This window comes from Rhinoraja longicauda, chromosome 17, assembly GCF_053455715.1.
Source record: "Rhinoraja longicauda isolate Sanriku21f chromosome 17, sRhiLon1.1, whole genome shotgun sequence".
NCBI classification, from domain to species: domain Eukaryota; kingdom Metazoa; phylum Chordata; class Chondrichthyes; order Rajiformes; family Arhynchobatidae; genus Rhinoraja; species Rhinoraja longicauda.
Window position 1 is genome coordinate 21,005,715 of NC_135969.1, and position 18,361 is coordinate 21,024,075.

At 53.7% G+C, this 18,361-nt stretch overlaps 1 protein-coding gene across 2 annotated transcripts in view; it reads left to right on the forward strand.

The window, feature by feature from the left end:
* The first annotated feature begins 1,984 nt into the window (after window positions 1-1,984).
* Window positions 1,985-18,361, forward strand: part of LOC144601829 (sodium- and chloride-dependent creatine transporter 1-like) — a 47,108-nt gene continuing 30,731 nt past the window's right edge. The window contains exons 1-4 of one of the 2 annotated variants that reach the window (XM_078414290.1): window positions 1,985-2,238; window positions 4,634-4,902; window positions 6,284-6,379; window positions 8,629-8,871. In XM_078414290.1, the coding sequence (XP_078270416.1) occupies window positions 4,851-4,902; window positions 6,284-6,379; window positions 8,629-8,871 (391 nt within the window). In that variant the 5' untranslated portion in view covers window positions 1,985-2,238; window positions 4,634-4,850. The remainder of the gene's footprint in view (window positions 2,239-4,633; window positions 4,903-6,283; window positions 6,380-8,628; window positions 8,872-18,361) is intronic. The other variant, XM_078414291.1, reaches the window with a different exon arrangement.

The following is an 18,361-nucleotide window of genomic DNA, read 5'->3' on the forward strand; positions in this document are numbered from 1 at the left end:
ATGTGTGGGTCAGTCACGGGGTGGGACGGAGACACGTGTGGGTCAGTCACGGGGTGGGACAGGGACACGCGTGGGTCAGTCAAGGGATGGGACAGGGACACGCGTGGGTCAGTCACGGGGTGGGACGGAGACACGCGTGGGTCAGTCACGGGGTGGGACAGGGACACGTGTGGGTCAGTCACGGGGTGGGACAGAGACACGGGATGGGACAGAGACACGCGTGAGTCAGTCACGGGATGGGACAGAGACACGCGTGGGTCAGTCACGGGGTGGGACGGAGACACGCGTGGGTCAGTCACGGGATGGGACAGAAACACGCGTGGGTCAGTCACGGGATGGGACAGAAACACGCGTGGGTCAGTCACGGGATGGGACAGAGACACGCGTGGGTCAGTCACGGGGTGGGACAGGGACACGCGTGGAACACTGAGTAGTGCTGTGATCCTTTGTGCATCTTGAATGAGACCCCAACGCTGTCTCGGGTCCTGGGTCTCATCCCGAATGCCCCCCCCGCTCCCGATGAGTGCTCGTAGGCTGAGGTATTCGGCTCCCAGCGAGGACCCTGCGTTCCTCCAGGTAGATAGACACAAAATGCCGGAGTAACTCAGTGGGACAGGCAGCATCTCTGGAGAGAAGGAATGGGTGACGTTTCGGGTCAAGACCCTTCAGCTTTCAGCAGGTCCTTGGATGTTTCCCGCCGGCCTGGCAGCTACAGAACTCAGAAGAGATGTGTTAGAGCACGGAAACAGGACCTTCGGCCCACCTTGTCCATGCCGAACACGCCGGCACTCTGCGCCAGTCTCATTTGCCCACATTGGTCCCATGTCCCTCTAAACCCTGCCTATCCATGTATCTGACCACATGCCTTTTAAAAGTCATAATAGTATCTGCTTCTGTAGCTTCAGGCAGCATCTCCGGAGAGAAGGCACATGCTCCAGAGTTGCTGCCTGTCCCGCTGAGTTACTCCAGCTTTTTGTGCCAATCAAAGGTTTCAATCAGCATCTGCAGTTCCTTCCCACACACTCAGTGTGAGGATGTTGCCCCTCAGGCTGTTCCAAATCTCCCAGTTTCCCCACCCCGGCCCCTGGGTGGGCGAGGATGTGGGCCGTGCCCGCCCGAAGACCCCTCCGTGCCCGCCCGCCCGCTGTGCCAACATCCCGGCACTACAGCCCGCTCGGTCCCTGGACCCGAACCTGCGGTGATGACGGGGCACCGGACCAGCGCCCCTCCCCCCCCGGGCACCGGACCAGCGCCCCTCCCCCCCCGGGCACCGGACCAGCGCCCCTCCCCCCCCGGGCACCGGACCAGCGCCCCTCCCCCCCCGGGCACCGGACCAGCGCCCCTCCCCCCCCCGGGCACCGGACCAGCGCCCCTCCCCCCCCCGGGCACCGGACCAGCGCCCCTCCCCCCCGGGCACCGGACCAGCGCCCCTCCCCCCCCCCCGGGCACCGCCACCGCCCCTCCCCCCCCGGGCACCGGACCAGCGCCCCTCCCCCCCCCCGGGCACCGCCACCGCCCCTCCCCCCCCGGGCACCGGACCAGCGCCCCCCCCGGGCACCGGACCAGCGCCCCCCCCGGGCACCGCCACCGCCCCTCCCCCCCCCCCCGGGCACCGCCACCGCCCCTCCCCCCCCGGGCACCGGACCAGCGCCCCTCCCCCCCCCGGGCACCGCCACCGCCCCTCCCCCCCCCCCCGGGCACCGCCACCGCCCCTCCCCCCCCGGGCACCGGACCAGCGCCCCTCCCCCCCCCGGGCACCGCCACCGCCCCCCCGCCCCCTCCCCTCACACACTCCCCCTTCTCTCCCCTCCCTTTCTCGCGCCCCTCCCCTTCCCCCATCTAATCTTATCTCCCCTCCCTTCCCTCCCTCCCCTCTCTCCCCCTTCCCCCTCCCTCCCCCTTCCCCCTCCCTCCCCCTCCCCTCTCCCTTCCCCGGGGCGGGCGGGGACGGGGGCGGGGACGTTGTGCAGCGGTGGGCGGGCCGGGGCGGGCCGGGCCGGGCGGCCGCAGATAAGCTGTTCGCCGCCGGGAGCGGGCGTCTGATGGGGAGGCGCTGTTCACTCGACTCTCGCCCGGCTCCGCTGCTGTTGCTGCCGCCGCTGCCCCGCTCCCGGCGCCCGCGTCCATGAGATTCTTCCGACTCACCTTCAAGTGTTTCGTCGACTGTTTCTGAAGCCGCAGAGACCGCGCCGCCATCACAACATCGCACCATGCGCCCCGCGTCCCCACCGCCCCCGGGTAGGTCACCCCGACACCCCCGTACCCCCACCCTTACCCCCTCACTCTCACCCCCTGACTCACCCTTACCCCCTCACCCCCCTCACCCTCACCCCCTCCCTCACCATCACCCCCGCACCCCATCACACAACCCCCACCCTTACCCCCCTCACTCACCCCCCTCACTCTCACCCCCTTCCTCCCACCCTCACCCCCCCCCCCCCTCGCCTTCACTCCCCCCCCCCTCATCTCCCCCCTCACTCCCGTCCCCACCGCGTCCTGATTAGGGGAGCAGCGGAGCGCGGCACATGCGGAGGGGGAGGGGGGAAGATCGGGGGCAGAGGGAGCGCGGCGCCGGCTCCCGGCTCTGTGCTCTCTGCTCCGGTCCCGGGGCCTCGACGCTCGGTGCCCGCTCGGTCTGACATCTCCCGGCCGGCGGCGAGGACACCGCGATCTCCCCCCGACCCCTCGCCGTCTGCGCCCCTCTCCCCGTCTCCCTCTTCCCCGCCATTCCCTCTCTCTCTCTCTCGCCATCTACCCCCCTCTCTCCATCCCCGCCAGCCATTCTCCCCCCTTGACGCCCCTCTCCTCACCTGGTCTCCCCTCTTTCTCCCCATCACCCCTCTCTCCCCCCCTCTTCCCCTCTTTCTCCCCATCACCCCTCTCTCCCCCTCTTTCTCCCCATCACCCCTCTCTCCCCATCTCTCTCCCCCATCTCTCTCCCCCCATCTCTCCCTCCCCTATCTCTCTCTCCCCATCTCTCTCTCTCCCCCCATCTCTCTCTCCCCCCCCCATCTCTCTCTCTCCCCCCATCTCTCTCTCCCCAATAACATACCCCCTTTCTCTTCCTCCCAGTCTCCACTCTCACCACCCATCCCCAATACCCGTACAGAAGGTGATGAAGAAAGTGTTTGATGGGGGTTACCTTTATGGGTTGGGGCATTGAGTTGGGACATCAGGTTACAGCTGTAGCAGTGGTTAGAGAGGCCACACTTGTGTGTGATGGGATGGTGTAGAGGGAGCTTCAATCTGTGATGGGACAGTGTAGCTGGAGGAGCCGCTGCCTCAGAGCGCCAGAGACCCGGGTTCGATCCTGACCTCGGGTGCTGTCTGTGTGGAGTTTGCACGTTCTCCCTGTGACCCCGTGGGTCTCCTCCGGGTGCTTCAATTTCCTCCCACATCCCAAAGACGTGCGGGTTTGTAGGTTAATCGGCCCTCTGTAAATTGCCCAGACTGTATAGGGAGTGGATGAGAAAGTGGGATAGCATAGAACCAGTCTGAACGGGTGATCGATGGTCGACGTGGGCCGAAGGGCTGTTTCCATGTTTGAACTGAACTATTTAGATAGGTACATGGATAAGAAAAGTTTAGAGGGATATGGGCCAAATGCTAGCAAATGGGGCCAGCTTAGATGCCTCACCTTGGTCGGCGTGATTGAGCTGTGTCCATGCTGTGACAGGCCGGGGATGTTGGGCCTGTTCCTTCAGAAAAGGTTCATGAGTTATTCAACAAATGCGCCCTAAATTGTGAATGGTGGTAATGGACTGACTGAGGAGGGTTTTAGAAACATAGAAACCGAGAAAATAGATGCAGGAGTAGGCCATTCGGCCCTTCGAGCCAGCACCGGCATCCAATATGATCATGGCTGATCATCCAGAATCAGTACTCCGTTCCTGCTTTTTCCCCATATCCCTTGATTCCGTTAGCCCTAGCCCTAAGAGCCACATTCAACTCTCTTGAATACATCCAGTGAATTGGCCTCCGCTGCCTTGTGTGGCAGAGAATTCCACATTGGTGCAGGAGGGTAGGAGGGGCAGGAGGAAGGAGAGGGAGAGATACGTGGAATCCATGCTGATTTGTCATTTGGATTCAAATCTTGGTCCCCCTACACCAATACGACATTTAAAGGCGTTTGGGCAGGTGCGTGGAGGGGAAAGGGTTTGGAGGAATATGGGCCAAACACAGGTAAATGAGACTAGCTTAGTCAAAACAACATGGAGGGCATGCACATGCTGGACCAAAGGACCTTTTCTGTGCTGTTTAACTTCATGACTGGCACACACGTTTACACTCTCACAGTCCTGCTCGTTCACAAACACAGTGCACAGATACATGCAGTCAAAATTGAGGGATGGGGTCAATGTGCAAGATTATCAGCCCCCCTCCCGCTCTCCCCACAGATCCTGTCCATTCAGAAACGCAGCCAGCTCCCTCCCGCAGGTCTGGGCAGACCCCTCCACACCTCCTCACCTACCCTGCCGTTCCCCAGCCTACCACCTCGCTGTGTCTAACCTTGGGCTCAGAAGCCAACAGCCCTCACTCTCTCTTCCTTCGTCTCCTCCTGACCAGTGGTGGGAACGGTTGCACTGCATCCATTATCTCCACAGCAGTCACAGTTTTTAAATAAATCCACCAGATCTGCTCACCGCTGCCTCTATTCCATTCACACCTACCAGTCCATTGCAATGGATGAAGAAGCAAGGAACTGCAGAAGCTGGTTGACACACAAAAGGACGTAAAGTGCTGGAGTAACTCAGCCGGTCATGCAGCATCTCTGGAGAACATGGAGAGGTGACGTTTTGGGTCGAGACTCTTCTTCAGATCCTGAAATGGATACTGCTCTCTGAACTCTCATGGAACATAGAACAGTACAGCACAAGAACAGACCCTTCGGTTCTGAACAAGGTCTGTGCTGAACATGATCCCAAGATCATCACTTATTTCCCTTCTCAGAACCCTTAACTGTCCATTCCCAGCCTATCCAAAAGTCTTTTAAGTGCCACAATTGTATCTCACTCCACCACCACCCCAGGCACACACCACCCTCTGTGTAAAAAAAATAATAATTGCTTAACGCATCTCTTTAAACTTTGCCCCTCTCACCTTAAAGTTATGCCCTCTATAATTTGATTTTCCTATCCTGGTAAAAAGATTCAGTCAACCCTACCTATACCACTCATAATTTTATATACAGTCACAAGAGATATTTAGGGGCGGCACAGTAGTGCAGCAGGTAGTGTTGCTGCCTTACAGCACCAGAGACCTGGGTTTGATCCCAACTATGGGTGCTGTCTGTGTGGAGTTTGTACGTTCTCCCCGTGACTGTGTGGTTTTTCTCCGGGTGCTCCGGTTTCCTCCCAAACTTCAAAGACGTACAGGTTTGTAGGTTAATTGGCTTCAGTAAAGATTGTAAATTGTCCTTGGTGTGTAGGATAGTGCTAGTGTAACGCTGGTCAGCATGGACTCGGAGGGCTGAACGGCTTGCTTCTGCATTGTATCTCTAAATTAAAATTATCAGAATGAAATATTGAAGGATGAAATGAACAGCCCCCAGTTTCTCCAGACTTTCCACAGATCCAAAGTCCAGGAATTATTTCAGCAGATCTCCCCCACATCTCTACTAGCACAAGACATTGGTGAGGCCACATCTGGAGTATTGTGTTCTGTTTTGATCACCCTGCTATAGGAAAGGTGCTATTAAGCTGGAAAGAGTTACGAGATTGTGGCTGGGTCTTGAGGGCCTGAACTACAGGGAGAGGTTGGGCAGGCTAGGACTTTATTCTTCGGTGTGCAGGAGGATGAGGGGTGATCTTTTTGAGGTGGACAAAATCACGAGCGGAATAGATAGGGTGAATGCAGAGGTCATAGGTTTAAGGTGAGAGGGGAAAAAAATAATAGGAACCTGAGGGGTAACCTTTACACACAGAGGGTGGTGCGTGCATGGAACGAGCTGCCAGAGGAGGTAGTTAAGGCAGGTACAATAATATTTAAAAGACATTTGGACTGGTGCATAGATAGGAAAGGCGTATGAGCTAAACACGGGCATATGGGACTAGCTTAGACAGTCATGGTTGGTTGGCTTGGTTGAGTTTGGCCAAAGGGCTGTTTCCCTGCTGTATCTCTCCTGAGGTCTGGTGCCCAGGACTGGACATCTGTAGGCACAGCATACTAACAGGTCCTTGCACATCCTCCTATTGAATACCATCTGCCACCTGCCTGCCCATTTCATTGTACTCTGCATCTCCTCGAGATCTTTCACTATACTCTACCTTCTTCTTCCTCCTAGGCAGTCCCTCAGGATCGAGGACAAGTTGCTTCCAGCCCGGTTCTGTGGGCTCTGAGACGGCTATGGCCAAAGTGGAGCCTGCGGACTCCTGTACAGGTGGGCCGGGGTTGCATGTCGGGGTGGGCGGGCGGGTGGGTGCGTGGTGTAGGAGGGTTCCCGTGTGCCCCCATGCATGGGTTGAGCTCTCAGTGCCATCCTTGGTCCATATGTCCACAGTGGCACGGCAGTAGAGTTGCTGTTTTACAGCTCCAGAGACGGGTTCGATCCTGACCATGAGTGCTGTCTGTATGAAGTTTGCACATTCTCCCTGTGACTGCGTGGGTTTCCTTCTATACTTGGAATATATGCAGGTTTATAGGTTAATTGGCTTTGGTAAAAATTACAAATTGTCCCTAGTGTGTAGAATTGTCTAAGTGCATGGGGATCGCTGGTAGTCGTAGACTCAGTGGGCCGAAGGGCCTGCTTCCACGCTGTATCTCTAAACTCTAAACTAAACCCTAAAGTCCATAAGTCAGGATTACAGCATTCGGCCCATCTAGTCGACCCTGCCGTTCAATCATGGCTGATCTACCTTTCCCTCTCATCCCCATTCTCATGTCCCCCCCCTAACATTTGACACCCTTACTAATCAATAATCTATCAATCTCTGCTTTAAAAATACCCAATGACTTGGCCTCCCCGTCTGTGGCAATGAATTCCACAGATTCACCACCTTCTGGCTAAAGAAATTCCTCCTCATCTCTTTTCTAAAGGTACAGCCTTTTGATCTGAGGCTGTGTCCTCTGGTCCTAGACTCTCCCACTAGTGGAAACATCCTCTCCACATCCAATCTACCTAGGCCTTTCACTATTCGGTAAGTTTCTATGAGGTCCTCCCTCACCCGTTGCTGGCTCGAAGGGCCGAATGGCCTACTCCTGCATCTATTTTTCTATGTTTCTATCGCACCTGAATGCTCCTTCTGCTGTTTGAGGGAGTCCCAGGAGTATTGACACTCAATGGACAGGGGTGTGAATGTGATCGACAGGCAGTGCTTGCGACAAGTCTCTGATGTCAGCTCACTTATCCTATCTTCATTGCCTTTCCTCAGAGAACAGTTACAGCAAAGAAGCAGGCCATTCAACCCATCACGTCTGTGCTAACTCTCTACCAGAATCGCTCATTGGTTCCACCCTAACCCCTTCTCCGTGATCTTGTACCCTCTGCCGTAGTCACAGAGCTGTACAGCACGGAATCAGGCCCTTTGGTCCATCTTGTCCATGGCAACCAAGTTGACACAATGGGCTAGTCCCATTTGCCTGCATTTGGCCCACATCCCTCTAAATTCATCCTAGCCATATATCTGTAATTTCCTAGCCAAAACTCATAATTGTATCCACTTCTACAGCTTTCTCTGGCAGCTTGTTCCATATACCCATCACCCTCAGATTCTTATTAAATCTTTACCCTCTCACCTTGAACCCGTGTCCTTGATTCCCCTCCCCTGAGCAAAAGACTGTGCATTCAGCCTATCTATTCCCCTCAAGAATATACACCTTGAATATACACCTTATACACCTCTATAAGATCACCCCTCAGCTGCCTGCAGTCCAAGGAATAAAGTCCTAGCCTGCCCAACCTCTCCCTGTAGGTCAGGCCCTCTAGTCCTGGCAATATCCTCGAAAATCTCTCTGCACCTATTCCAGATCAACAACAACATGGTGACCAAAACTAAACACAATATTCCAAATGTGGCCTCACCAATGTCTTGTACAGCTGTAATATAACATCCCAACTTCTATAATTCTCTGCTGACTGATGAAGGCCAGCGTACCAAAAGCCTTCTTGACCACCCTGTCTACCTGTGACCTCACTTTCAGGGAACTATGTACCTGTACTCCTAGATCCCTCTGCTCTGCAACATTCCCTGTCTACCTGTGATGCTACATTCAGGGAACCATGTACCTGTACTCCTAGATCCCTCTGCTCTGCAACATTCCCTGTCTACCTGTGAAGCTACTTTCAAGGAACTATGTACCTGTACTAGATCCCTCTGCTCTGTAACATTCCCTGTCTACCTGTGACGCTACATTCAGGGAACCATGTACCTGTACTCCTAGATCCCTCTGCTCTGCCACATTCCCTGTCTACCTGAGAAGCTACTTTCAAGGAACTATGTACCTGTACTAGATCCCTCTGCTCTGTAACACTCCCTGGAGGGGCTCAGGTCCATCTGCGGTGCCTGTAGATTGGGTGGAATGTTCCGGAGAGGCTCAGGTCCATCTGCCGTGCCCGTAGATTGGGTGGAATGTTCCGGAGGGGCTCGGGTCGACCTGCTGTGCCGGTCAGTGAGCGGATGTGTCTTGCAGGTGGGGACAGGTGTACCGCTGCCCCAGAACCAGAACCGGTCGAGCTGGTGGTGGACCCGGAGTCCGGACCTGAGGACAAGTCGGTGCTCACCCCTCTCGTCACCAACGGTTGCATAAAATACCCGGGGGTGGAGCGGGAGACCTGGACACGCCAGATGGACTTCATCATGTCCTGCGTCGGCTTTGCCGTGGGATTGGGCAACATTTGGAGGTTTCCCTACCTGTGTTACAAGAATGGAGGTGGTGAGTACCGTTGGCACACCGTCCCGGCACAGCCTGCCGCCGGCTCTGACTATAACTCACCACAATCTGGTGATTTGGTGAGGCCTTACCTGGAGTATTGTGCCCAGTTTTGGTCACCTTGCTGCAGGAAAGATGTCATTCAGCTGCTTTGACTAAGTACATTGCTAAGACTCGAGAGCCTGGGCTACAGGGAGAGCTTGGGCAGGCTAGGACGTTATTCCTAGGAGCGCAGGAGGCTGAGGGTGATCATATGGAGGTGCACAAAATCATGATGGGAATAAATAGGGTGAATGCGCAGAGTGTAGATACAAGGAAATGCAGATGGTGGTTCAAAATAGGACCCAAAGTGCTGAATTAATTCAGCAGGACAGGCAGCATCTCTGGAGAACATGGACAGGTGACATTTTGGGCCGGGACCCTCTTCAGATTTTGAGTCTAAAATTCCAGAGGGAAGGAAGATGGCAATTGTTTGGTAAATTAGTCAACCACATGGAGAGCTGCTGGCTGCTGGCTCGCCCACCAATCCCAGTGCCCCTTGTCCGGACCATGTTACCTGGGCGTGTGGGCTTGAGTTACAGGGAGAGGTTGGATGGTCTGGGACTTTGTTCTCTGGAGCGTAGGAGGCTGAGGGGTGACCTTATTGAGGTGCACAAGATCATGAGGGGCACGGATAACGGGAACGCTCACAGTCTGCATCGCCAGGGTAGAGGATTCTAAAACTAGAGGGCACGGGATTAAGGTGAGAGGGGAGAGATTTAAGAGGGACCTCGGGGGAAATGTTTCCACTCAGAGGGTAGTCCGTATCTGGAACGAGCTGCCAGAGGAAGCTGTAGAAGTGGATACAATGATGGCCTTTAAAAGACATTTGGACAGGTACATGGTTAGGAAGGGTTTAGAGGGATATGGGCCAAATGTAGGCACATGGGACGAGCCCAGTGTGGTAACTTGGTCGGCAATGAACAAGGTGTGCTGAAGGGCCTGTTTCCCTGCCGTACAACTCTGTGATCGTGACTTCCCGCAACCCCAAACGAACAGCTGAGGGTGAAGGACAAAGGTGGCAGGTTTAGGGATCCTTGTCTGAAGTAAGAGTCAAGAGTGTTTGATTGACATATGTCCCAGGTAGAACAATGAAATTCTTACTTGCAGCAACACAAAGAATATGTAAACATAGTGCACTGTAAACAATATAATAAACAAGAAAAACAGGGTTCAGTGCATGTATATACTCGCGCACACATATAAATATTCCTTTTCTCCAGAGATGCTGCCTGTCCTGCTGAGTTACTCCAGCATTTTGTGTCTATCTTCAGTTTACACACACACTCTCACACACACACACACACACACACACACACACACACACACACACACACACACACACACACACACACACACACAGATATATATATATATATATATATACCCGCACACATAAAAAATAAACAACCAATAATAGACAATTATTGTTATTATCGCACTATCGGTCAGAGCTTATTGGAGATTGTAGTGTTTAATAGGCTGATGGGTTAGGGGAAACCAAGGGTATCCTTGGCAAGTAAGATTAAGGAGAATGCTAGGATATTGTATGGATCTATGTGGAGCTTGAGGGTGTCCAGGGAGAGAGGGGGTCCCCGTGAGTCACGGGGAAGGGGAGATACCGGCCGTGGACAGGCAGAGGGGATGACTTTAGTTTGGCATCAGAGCAGAGTCCTCCAATGACAGTGTTACGTGCATCAGGACGTCACTCCCTGCCTCCTGCTGTCGTGGAATGAATAATTGAAAGGAGAGAGGCTGCAGTGAGCCCTTGTTAGGGAGCAGTGGGAGAGAGCAGCGTGCACACAAACTGGCCGCCTTTGTCCTTCAGCGATGTTCAGGAGGCACGTGGACGTGCAACCTTCTCGTGCTTTGATGGCCGCTGGAACCGTGCTCTGAAACCACGTTGCAACGCTCCCACGCTGCGCCGAAAATGCTGGCCTCTCTCCCAGTGTTATACAGACATAGAGGCATGCATAGAGACAGGCCCTTGGTCTACAGTGCCTGTACCGACCATCTGCACTAATACTGCAGAACATGGACAGGCGACGTTTCGCGTCAAGACCCTTCTTCAGACTCAACCCAGAACGACACCTGTCCACGTTCTCCGGAGATGTTTTCCGACCCACTGAGTTACTCCAGCACTCTGTCCTTTTGTGTATTAATGAGAGCATCTGCAGTTCCTTGCTTCTACATCTGCACTAATCGCATTGAGCTGCATTGAGTGACCTTTACCTCTGTGATTCAAGCCCGGCTCAGCTGCTGAGATGCTGTGATTCTCAGCATTACCCCCCACAGGCACTGGGTCCTGACTCCAACCCCCTCGAGGGGTGAGTGGGGGGGACCTTCTTCAGCTCCCCCCGTACTCATGTACACTATGTTTGCATAGAAATTACACAGGTAAAGGTCTTGGAGCAGGTGACAATAATAAATAAAATCCCCCGCAAGGAGATGGATCAGTTTCAATTCCGTTTCAGTTTTGTTTATTGTCATGTGTACCAAGGTGCAAAAAGCTTTTGTTGAGTGCTATCCAGTCAGCAGAAAGACAATACATGAGTACAATCGAGCCATTTACAGTGTATACAAACAAGGGATACGAATCAGGTTCAGGTAGAGGGGATTAGTTTAACCTGGCATCATGTTCAGCATGGACATTGTGGGCCGAAGGGCCTGTTGCAGTGCTGGACTGTTGTGGGTTCTATGAGCAGTCACTTGGAGCCACAGTTGCTGGTGAATTGAGGTGGAGCCACGTGGGAGGACACAGGCAGCCATTATTAGAACTGCCTCGTCAGCACAACTCTCACGTCCCACAGATCCATGTCAGCCTGGCCTCCACAGCACATAGTTCTGCAGTGACACAGTCCTGTGTACAGGCGCCTGGTCCCAGAGTTAGTTTAAAGTCACGGCACACAAACAGGCCCTTCGGCCCACCGAGTCCACACCGACTATCCATCACCCGTTCACTCTAGTTCCATGTTATCCCACTTTCTCATCCACTCCGCACACACGAGGGGCCACTTAGAGGGCCAATTAAACCGCTGCACCTGGAGAAAACCCAAGCCATCACAGGGAAACTCCACGCACACAGCACCCGAGGTCAGGATGGAAGCTGGGGTCTCTGGCGTTGTGAGGCAGCAGCTCAGCCCGCTGCGTGACTGTGCCCCACTAGCTAGCCAACAGGCCTCTGGCAGAGACACACAATGGGCTTCTGGTCAGCCATACCTCTGCCACATCAGAGATACAACCTCCTGCCACAGCTGTCGCCTTCACTGAGCACGGACAGGGTAGACAGTCACAACCTTCCTTTCAGTGTGGAAATGTCAAAGACTAGAGGGCACTGCATTAAAGTGAGAGGGGCAGTTTCAAGGAGCTGTGCAGTGATTTTACACAGAGTGGTGGTTGCCTGGAACCACTGCCAGGGGTGGTGGTGGAGGCAGGTGGGACAGTGGTGTTTGGGATGTTTCATGGATATGGAGGGATAAGGATCACGTGCAGGCAAAGGAGATGAGTTTGACATGGCATCCTGTTTGGAACGGAAATTTGGGTTGAACTTGCCCCACACATCTCCTTTAAACTTTGCCCCTCTCACATTAAAGCTGTGCCCTCTTAGCTCGGGCATTCCACCCTGGGAGAAACGTTTCCTCCTCAGCCTGTGTGCTAACAATGAACTTTGGAATTGATTCAGACAGGACCCCTCCCTGCTTCTGCGTTGGGATTTACTTACAGAGTCACACAGCACATGATCAGTCCCAACTCGTCCACCCGAACAGTGCCCAGTGTCAGCTGCCCCCACGTCCCTCTCAACCTGTATGTACCTGTGCAAATGTCTTTTAAACATTATTGTACCTGCCTCAACTACCTCCTCTGGCAGCTCGTTCCATACACCCACCATCCTCAGTGTAAAAAACAGTTGCCCCTCAGGTTCCTGAAACCTTCAACTGCTCCAGGGAAAATGCTGGACAGAGTGAAGAAAAGATTCATGAGGATAATGCCAGGACTCGAGGGGCTGAGGTTATAGTCAAGATTATCGTCATATGTTCTAGTACAGTGAGATGCAGATCAATAGACAATAGACAATAGGTGCAGGAGGAGGCCATTCGGCCCTTTGAGCCATTCAATGTGATCATGGTCAATGCAAACCTTGCAGCATCACAGACTCATACACACATAGGCACACAGAAACATCAATTGTACGTAACATAAGAGGTTGGGCAGCCTTGGACTTTATTCCTTGGAGCTGGACTTGATCTTGCACTAAACATTATTCCCTTTACCCTGCATCTTTACACTGTGAGTGGCTTGATTGTAATCATATATAGGGTGACTGGATAGCAAGCAACAAAAAGGTTTTCACTACCTTGGTACACGTGACCATAAACTAAACCGATCTGAACATGGAACGAGCTGCCAGAGGAGGTAGTTGTGGTCGGTACAATAACAACATTTTAAAGGACACAAAATGCTGGAGTAACTCAGCGGGTCAGGCGGCATCTTGGGAGAACATGGATGGGTGACACATCGGGTCAGGAACCTTCTTGAGACTGATCCATCCCCACCTGAAACATCACTTATCCATGTTCTCTGAGGGGGTGATGATGTAATGGGAGGGGTGACGGTGTTGTGGGGTGAGGGGGGTGATGGGTTAGTGGGGGTGGGGGGGGTGACGGGTTAGTGGGGGTGATGGGTTAGTGAAGGGGGTTAGTGGGGTGGGGGGTGATGGGTTAGTGAAGGGGGGTGATGGGTTAGTGGGGTGGGGGGGGTGATGGGTTAGTGAGGTGAGGGGGTGACGGGTTAGTGGGGGTGATGGTTAGTGAAGGGGGTGATGGGTTAGTGGGGTGGGGGTGATGGGTTAGTGAAGGGGGGTGATGGGTTAGTGAAGGGGGGTGGGGTGGGGGGGTGACGGGTTAGTGGGGTGGGGGTGATGGGTTAGTGGGGGTGATGGGTGGGTGGGGTGGGGGTGATGGGTGGGTGGGGGTGGGGGGAGCAGGCAGTCCACGGCTCTGCATTAATTCAGCTCACAGCTGCCTGCGTCAGACCGAGCCCTCGTGACTGCTGTGAGCTGTGACGCACTGCTCTTGGTAATCCCAGAGGAGGCTAATCCTCCCAGACCGCTGCGTCTCAGTCACTCCTCCGACACTGCACTATCACTCACTGCCACCCCCCACATCAGACCCACCACCCTCCCACTCACACACAGCCTCCCTCCCCCGGGGAGCGGCTTCTACAACTGGAGGGCAGGCTTACGTTTATTGTTGTCACTTGTGCCGAGGTATGGTGATGCACCTTGTTTTGCACGCTATCCAAACAGATCAGATATTAATAGACATAAATACTATCAAGTCAAACTCATATACAATAGGTAGAGCAAAGGGGAAGATACAGAGTGCAGAATATAGTTCTCAGCATTGTAGCGCATCAGTTTCAGAGACAAAGTCCAATGTTCGCAATGGGGTGGAGGTGAATCGGACAGTACTCCAGCTTATGGAAGGACCATTCAGAAGCCTGATAACACAGGAGAAGAAGCTGTTCCTGGGTCTGGTGGTGCGCGCTTTCAAGCTTCTGTACCTTCTGCCGGATGGGAGTGGGGAGAGGAAGGGATGACCGGGGTGGGACAGGTCTTTGATGATGTCGGCAAGTGATTAGAGTGAGAGGGGGGAGATTTGAGAGGGACCTCAGGGGCAACTTTTTCACTCAGAGGGTAGTCCGTATCTCGAACAAGCTGCCAGAGGAAACTATAGAAGCGGATCCAATTATGACTTTAAAACAACATTTGGACAGATATATGGATAGGAAGGGTTTAGAGGGATATGGGCTAAATGCAGGCAAAAAGAACTTGCCTTGTATGCCAACTTGGTTAAGGTGTGTCGAAGAACTGTCTGTACGGAGTTTGTACGTTCTCCCCCGTGACCTGCGTGGGTTTTCTCCGAGATCTTCGGTTTCCTCCCACACTCCAAAGACGTACAGGTATGTAGGTTAATTGGCTTGGGAAATGTTAAAAATTGTCCCTAGTGGGTGTAGGATAGTGTTAATATGCTGGAATCGCTGGTCGGCATGGACCTGGTGTGCCAGAAGGGCCTGCTTCCGCACTGTATCTTTAAACTAAACTAAACCTGTTCCATGCTCTGTGAATATCCCTTGTAACACTCAGACCAGAGGTCAGGCACAGCGTGATGGTCCCTCTACACTCCCGGACGTTACTGGGAATGTACAGGTGGAATGGAGAATGTATTTGGATTTATCTTTGTGGCACAGTGAATTTTAATTGGTGTTGACAGGGACTTGGAACGTTTCCTTGCAGTGGAGTGTGCTGTGGGTTGGAGCTGGGACAAGTGATCACCGGGTGAGTGAGGAGGAGAGGCAAGAGTCGAGGGCGTTTAATTGTCATCTGTATCGGCAATGGGACAATGAAATTCTTACTTGCTGTAGTATGGCAGGCCTGTAAGCACAATAACACACAGATAAATATATAGTAATCAATAATACAATAAATTGTTAGCTGTAACACCAGGGAACCATGCTCACTCTCTCGTGCACACACACTCTCTCTCTCTCTCTCCCACATGCATTCTCACACATACACATGCTTAAACATAGGCTCTGTCACACACACATGTTCTCACACACACGCTCTCTCATACTATCTCTCTCACACGCACACACACAGCCACCTCTCACTCACTCACATATCTCTCTCACACACATGGTCTCTCACACACACACATGGTCTCACACACACACACTGTCACACACACAGTCACACACATACGGTCTCTCTCACACACATGGTCTCATGCACACACTCTCATACACACTCTCACAGTCTCTCACACACACACACTCTCTCACACACACACACACACACACACACACAGTCTCTCACACACACACACCTGTCACAGTCTCTCACACTCACACACACACACAGTCTCACACACACACTGTCTCTCACACAGTCTCTCTCACAGTGTCTATCTCACACACACACACAGTCTCTCTCACACACACACACACTGTCACAGTCTCTCACACAGTGTCTCTCACACACACACACACACAGTCTCTCTCACACAGTGTCTCTCTCACACACACACACACAGTCTCTCTCACACACACACACACTGTCACAGTCTCTCACACAGTGTCTCTCTCACACACACACACACAGTCTCTCAAACACACACACACTGTCACAGTCTCTCACACTCACTCACAGTCTCACACACACACTGTCTCTCACACAGTCTCTCTCACACACACACAGTCTCACACACACACACACTGTCTCTCACACATACATATTCTCTCTGTCAGACACACTATCTCTCACATACACACTTACTGCCTCTCACACACTCCCTCACACACACGCACATTATCTCACACACATGTACACTCACACACACACATGTACACACTCACACTCTCTCTCACACACACGTGCGCACTCTCTCTCTCACACGCACACTGAGACCAGGGTGTTTGAGTGGATAAGTATGTACATTTGCGCGGGCGTGCTCTCCTACGCCAGCTCTCACGCACCACTGCTGCTGCAGCAACGCAGGCAGTGATGCAGCTTGCAGGGCAGCAGTTTGCCTGCAGTGGAACGTGAGCAGAAATCCTGACTCGCTTCTGAGCTGAGCAGCCTGCGAGTGATCAGAGCACGGGCCGCCCCCCGCCCCTCGCCCCCGACCCCTGCAGCTGTGTGTCGGACACCCAAACACAGAGCAGGCTGGATGCAGCGGGACAGGAGGGAGAGAGACTGCGACCGCCACCCACCTCCCATACTGCAGCACATTCATGGCATGCAGTGCAGTAACGCAGCACAGCCACCCGCAGCTCGTGATGCTAATAAATACTTCACTCGCCTCACTAGTCTCCTTGCAGCTGCCCTTCACCGTCACACACTCACTGCCTGGCCCCCTCTCTCTCCTCTGCTTCCCTCTCTCTTTCTCTCTCTCTCTCCTCTCTCTCTCTCTCTCTCTCTCCGGTTTCTCTCCCCTTTTCCCTCTCCCTGTTTCTCTCTCACTCTGTGTCTCTCTCTCTTTCTTTCTCTCTGTTTGTCTGTCTCTGTCTGTCTGTCTCTCTCTCTCTCTCTCTGTCTCTCTATCTCTCTCTCTCACATTTCCCCGCTCATCCCCGTCCTCTACCCAATCCCATCACACGACCAGTGTCGTATAGAAACCTGAGGGGCAACGTTTTCACAGGTGGTGGGTTTATGGAACGAGCTGCCAGAGGAGATAGTTGAGGCAGGTACTATAACAACATTTAAAAGACACTTGGACAAGTACATGGATAGGAAAGGTTTAGAAGAATATGGCCAACAATGGGCAGGCGGGACTGACGTGGATGTGGGCATCTTGGTCAGCATTGGGGATTTGGGCCGAAGGGCCTGTCTCCGTGCTGCGTGACTGTGACTCCTGCATTTAACTTTGTGTCGAGTTACATCGGGAGTGCGGAGGTCACAGCCAGAAGGGGGAGGGTGGAGGTCAGTCTCCATCACTCACACTGTCCCCCCTCCCTCAGTACCGCCCCTCCCTCAGTACCCCTCTCCCTCAGTACCGCCCCTCCCTCAGTACCCCTCTCCCTCAGTACCGCCCCTCTCTCAGTACCATCACTCCCCCAGTACCCCCCTCCCTCAGTACCGCCCCTCTCTCAGTACCATCACTCCCCCAGTACCGCCCCTCCCCCAGTACCACCCCTCCCTCAGTACCGCCCCTCCCCCAGTACTACCCCTCCCTCAGTACCCCCCTCCCTCAGTACTATCCCTCCCTCAGTACCGCCCCTCCACCAGTACCCGCCCCTCCCCCAGTACCGCTCCTCCCCTCAGTACCGCCCCTCCCTCAGTACCGCCCCTCCTCCAGTACCGCCCCTCCTCCAGTACTGCTGCCATTGTGGGGGGGGGGGGGTGATCAGTGGGGGTGACTCCACTCTCTGATGATCTGGGCCAGCTTTAGGTGCAGGGACGTGGGTCAGGGGTGACCATGTTCCTGGTCTGCAGCTTCTCCAGCTGAGCGAGGCTTTATCATCAGCGATTTTGCTGGATTATAACAGGAGATAAATCTTCTGAGACGATTATTTGTAGCTTCACTAAATTAAAAATCAAATGGCAGCAGAGGATTTGCTATTAAAATGCTCCACTCAAATATCCGTCAGTGAAACCCTTAGCTCCTGCCTTGGCCCCGGTTGTCAGTGGTGGTGAGTACCGCCAGGAGCTGGCTGGACATCCCTGCCTCATCCCTTTGCAAAAAGCTGTGGCATCAGGTGAGTCTTCCCTCACCTGGAGCCAGGTACCCCTCCCTTAATTCTGGACATCACCGCCAGGACCAGCGTTCTTTAGGTTCAGGTTTATTATTGTCACGTGCACCGAGGTACAGTGGAAAGCTTTGTTTTGCAAGCTATCCAAACAGATCAGATAATACTGTACAGAAATACAATCAGTTCAAACTCAAGTGCAATG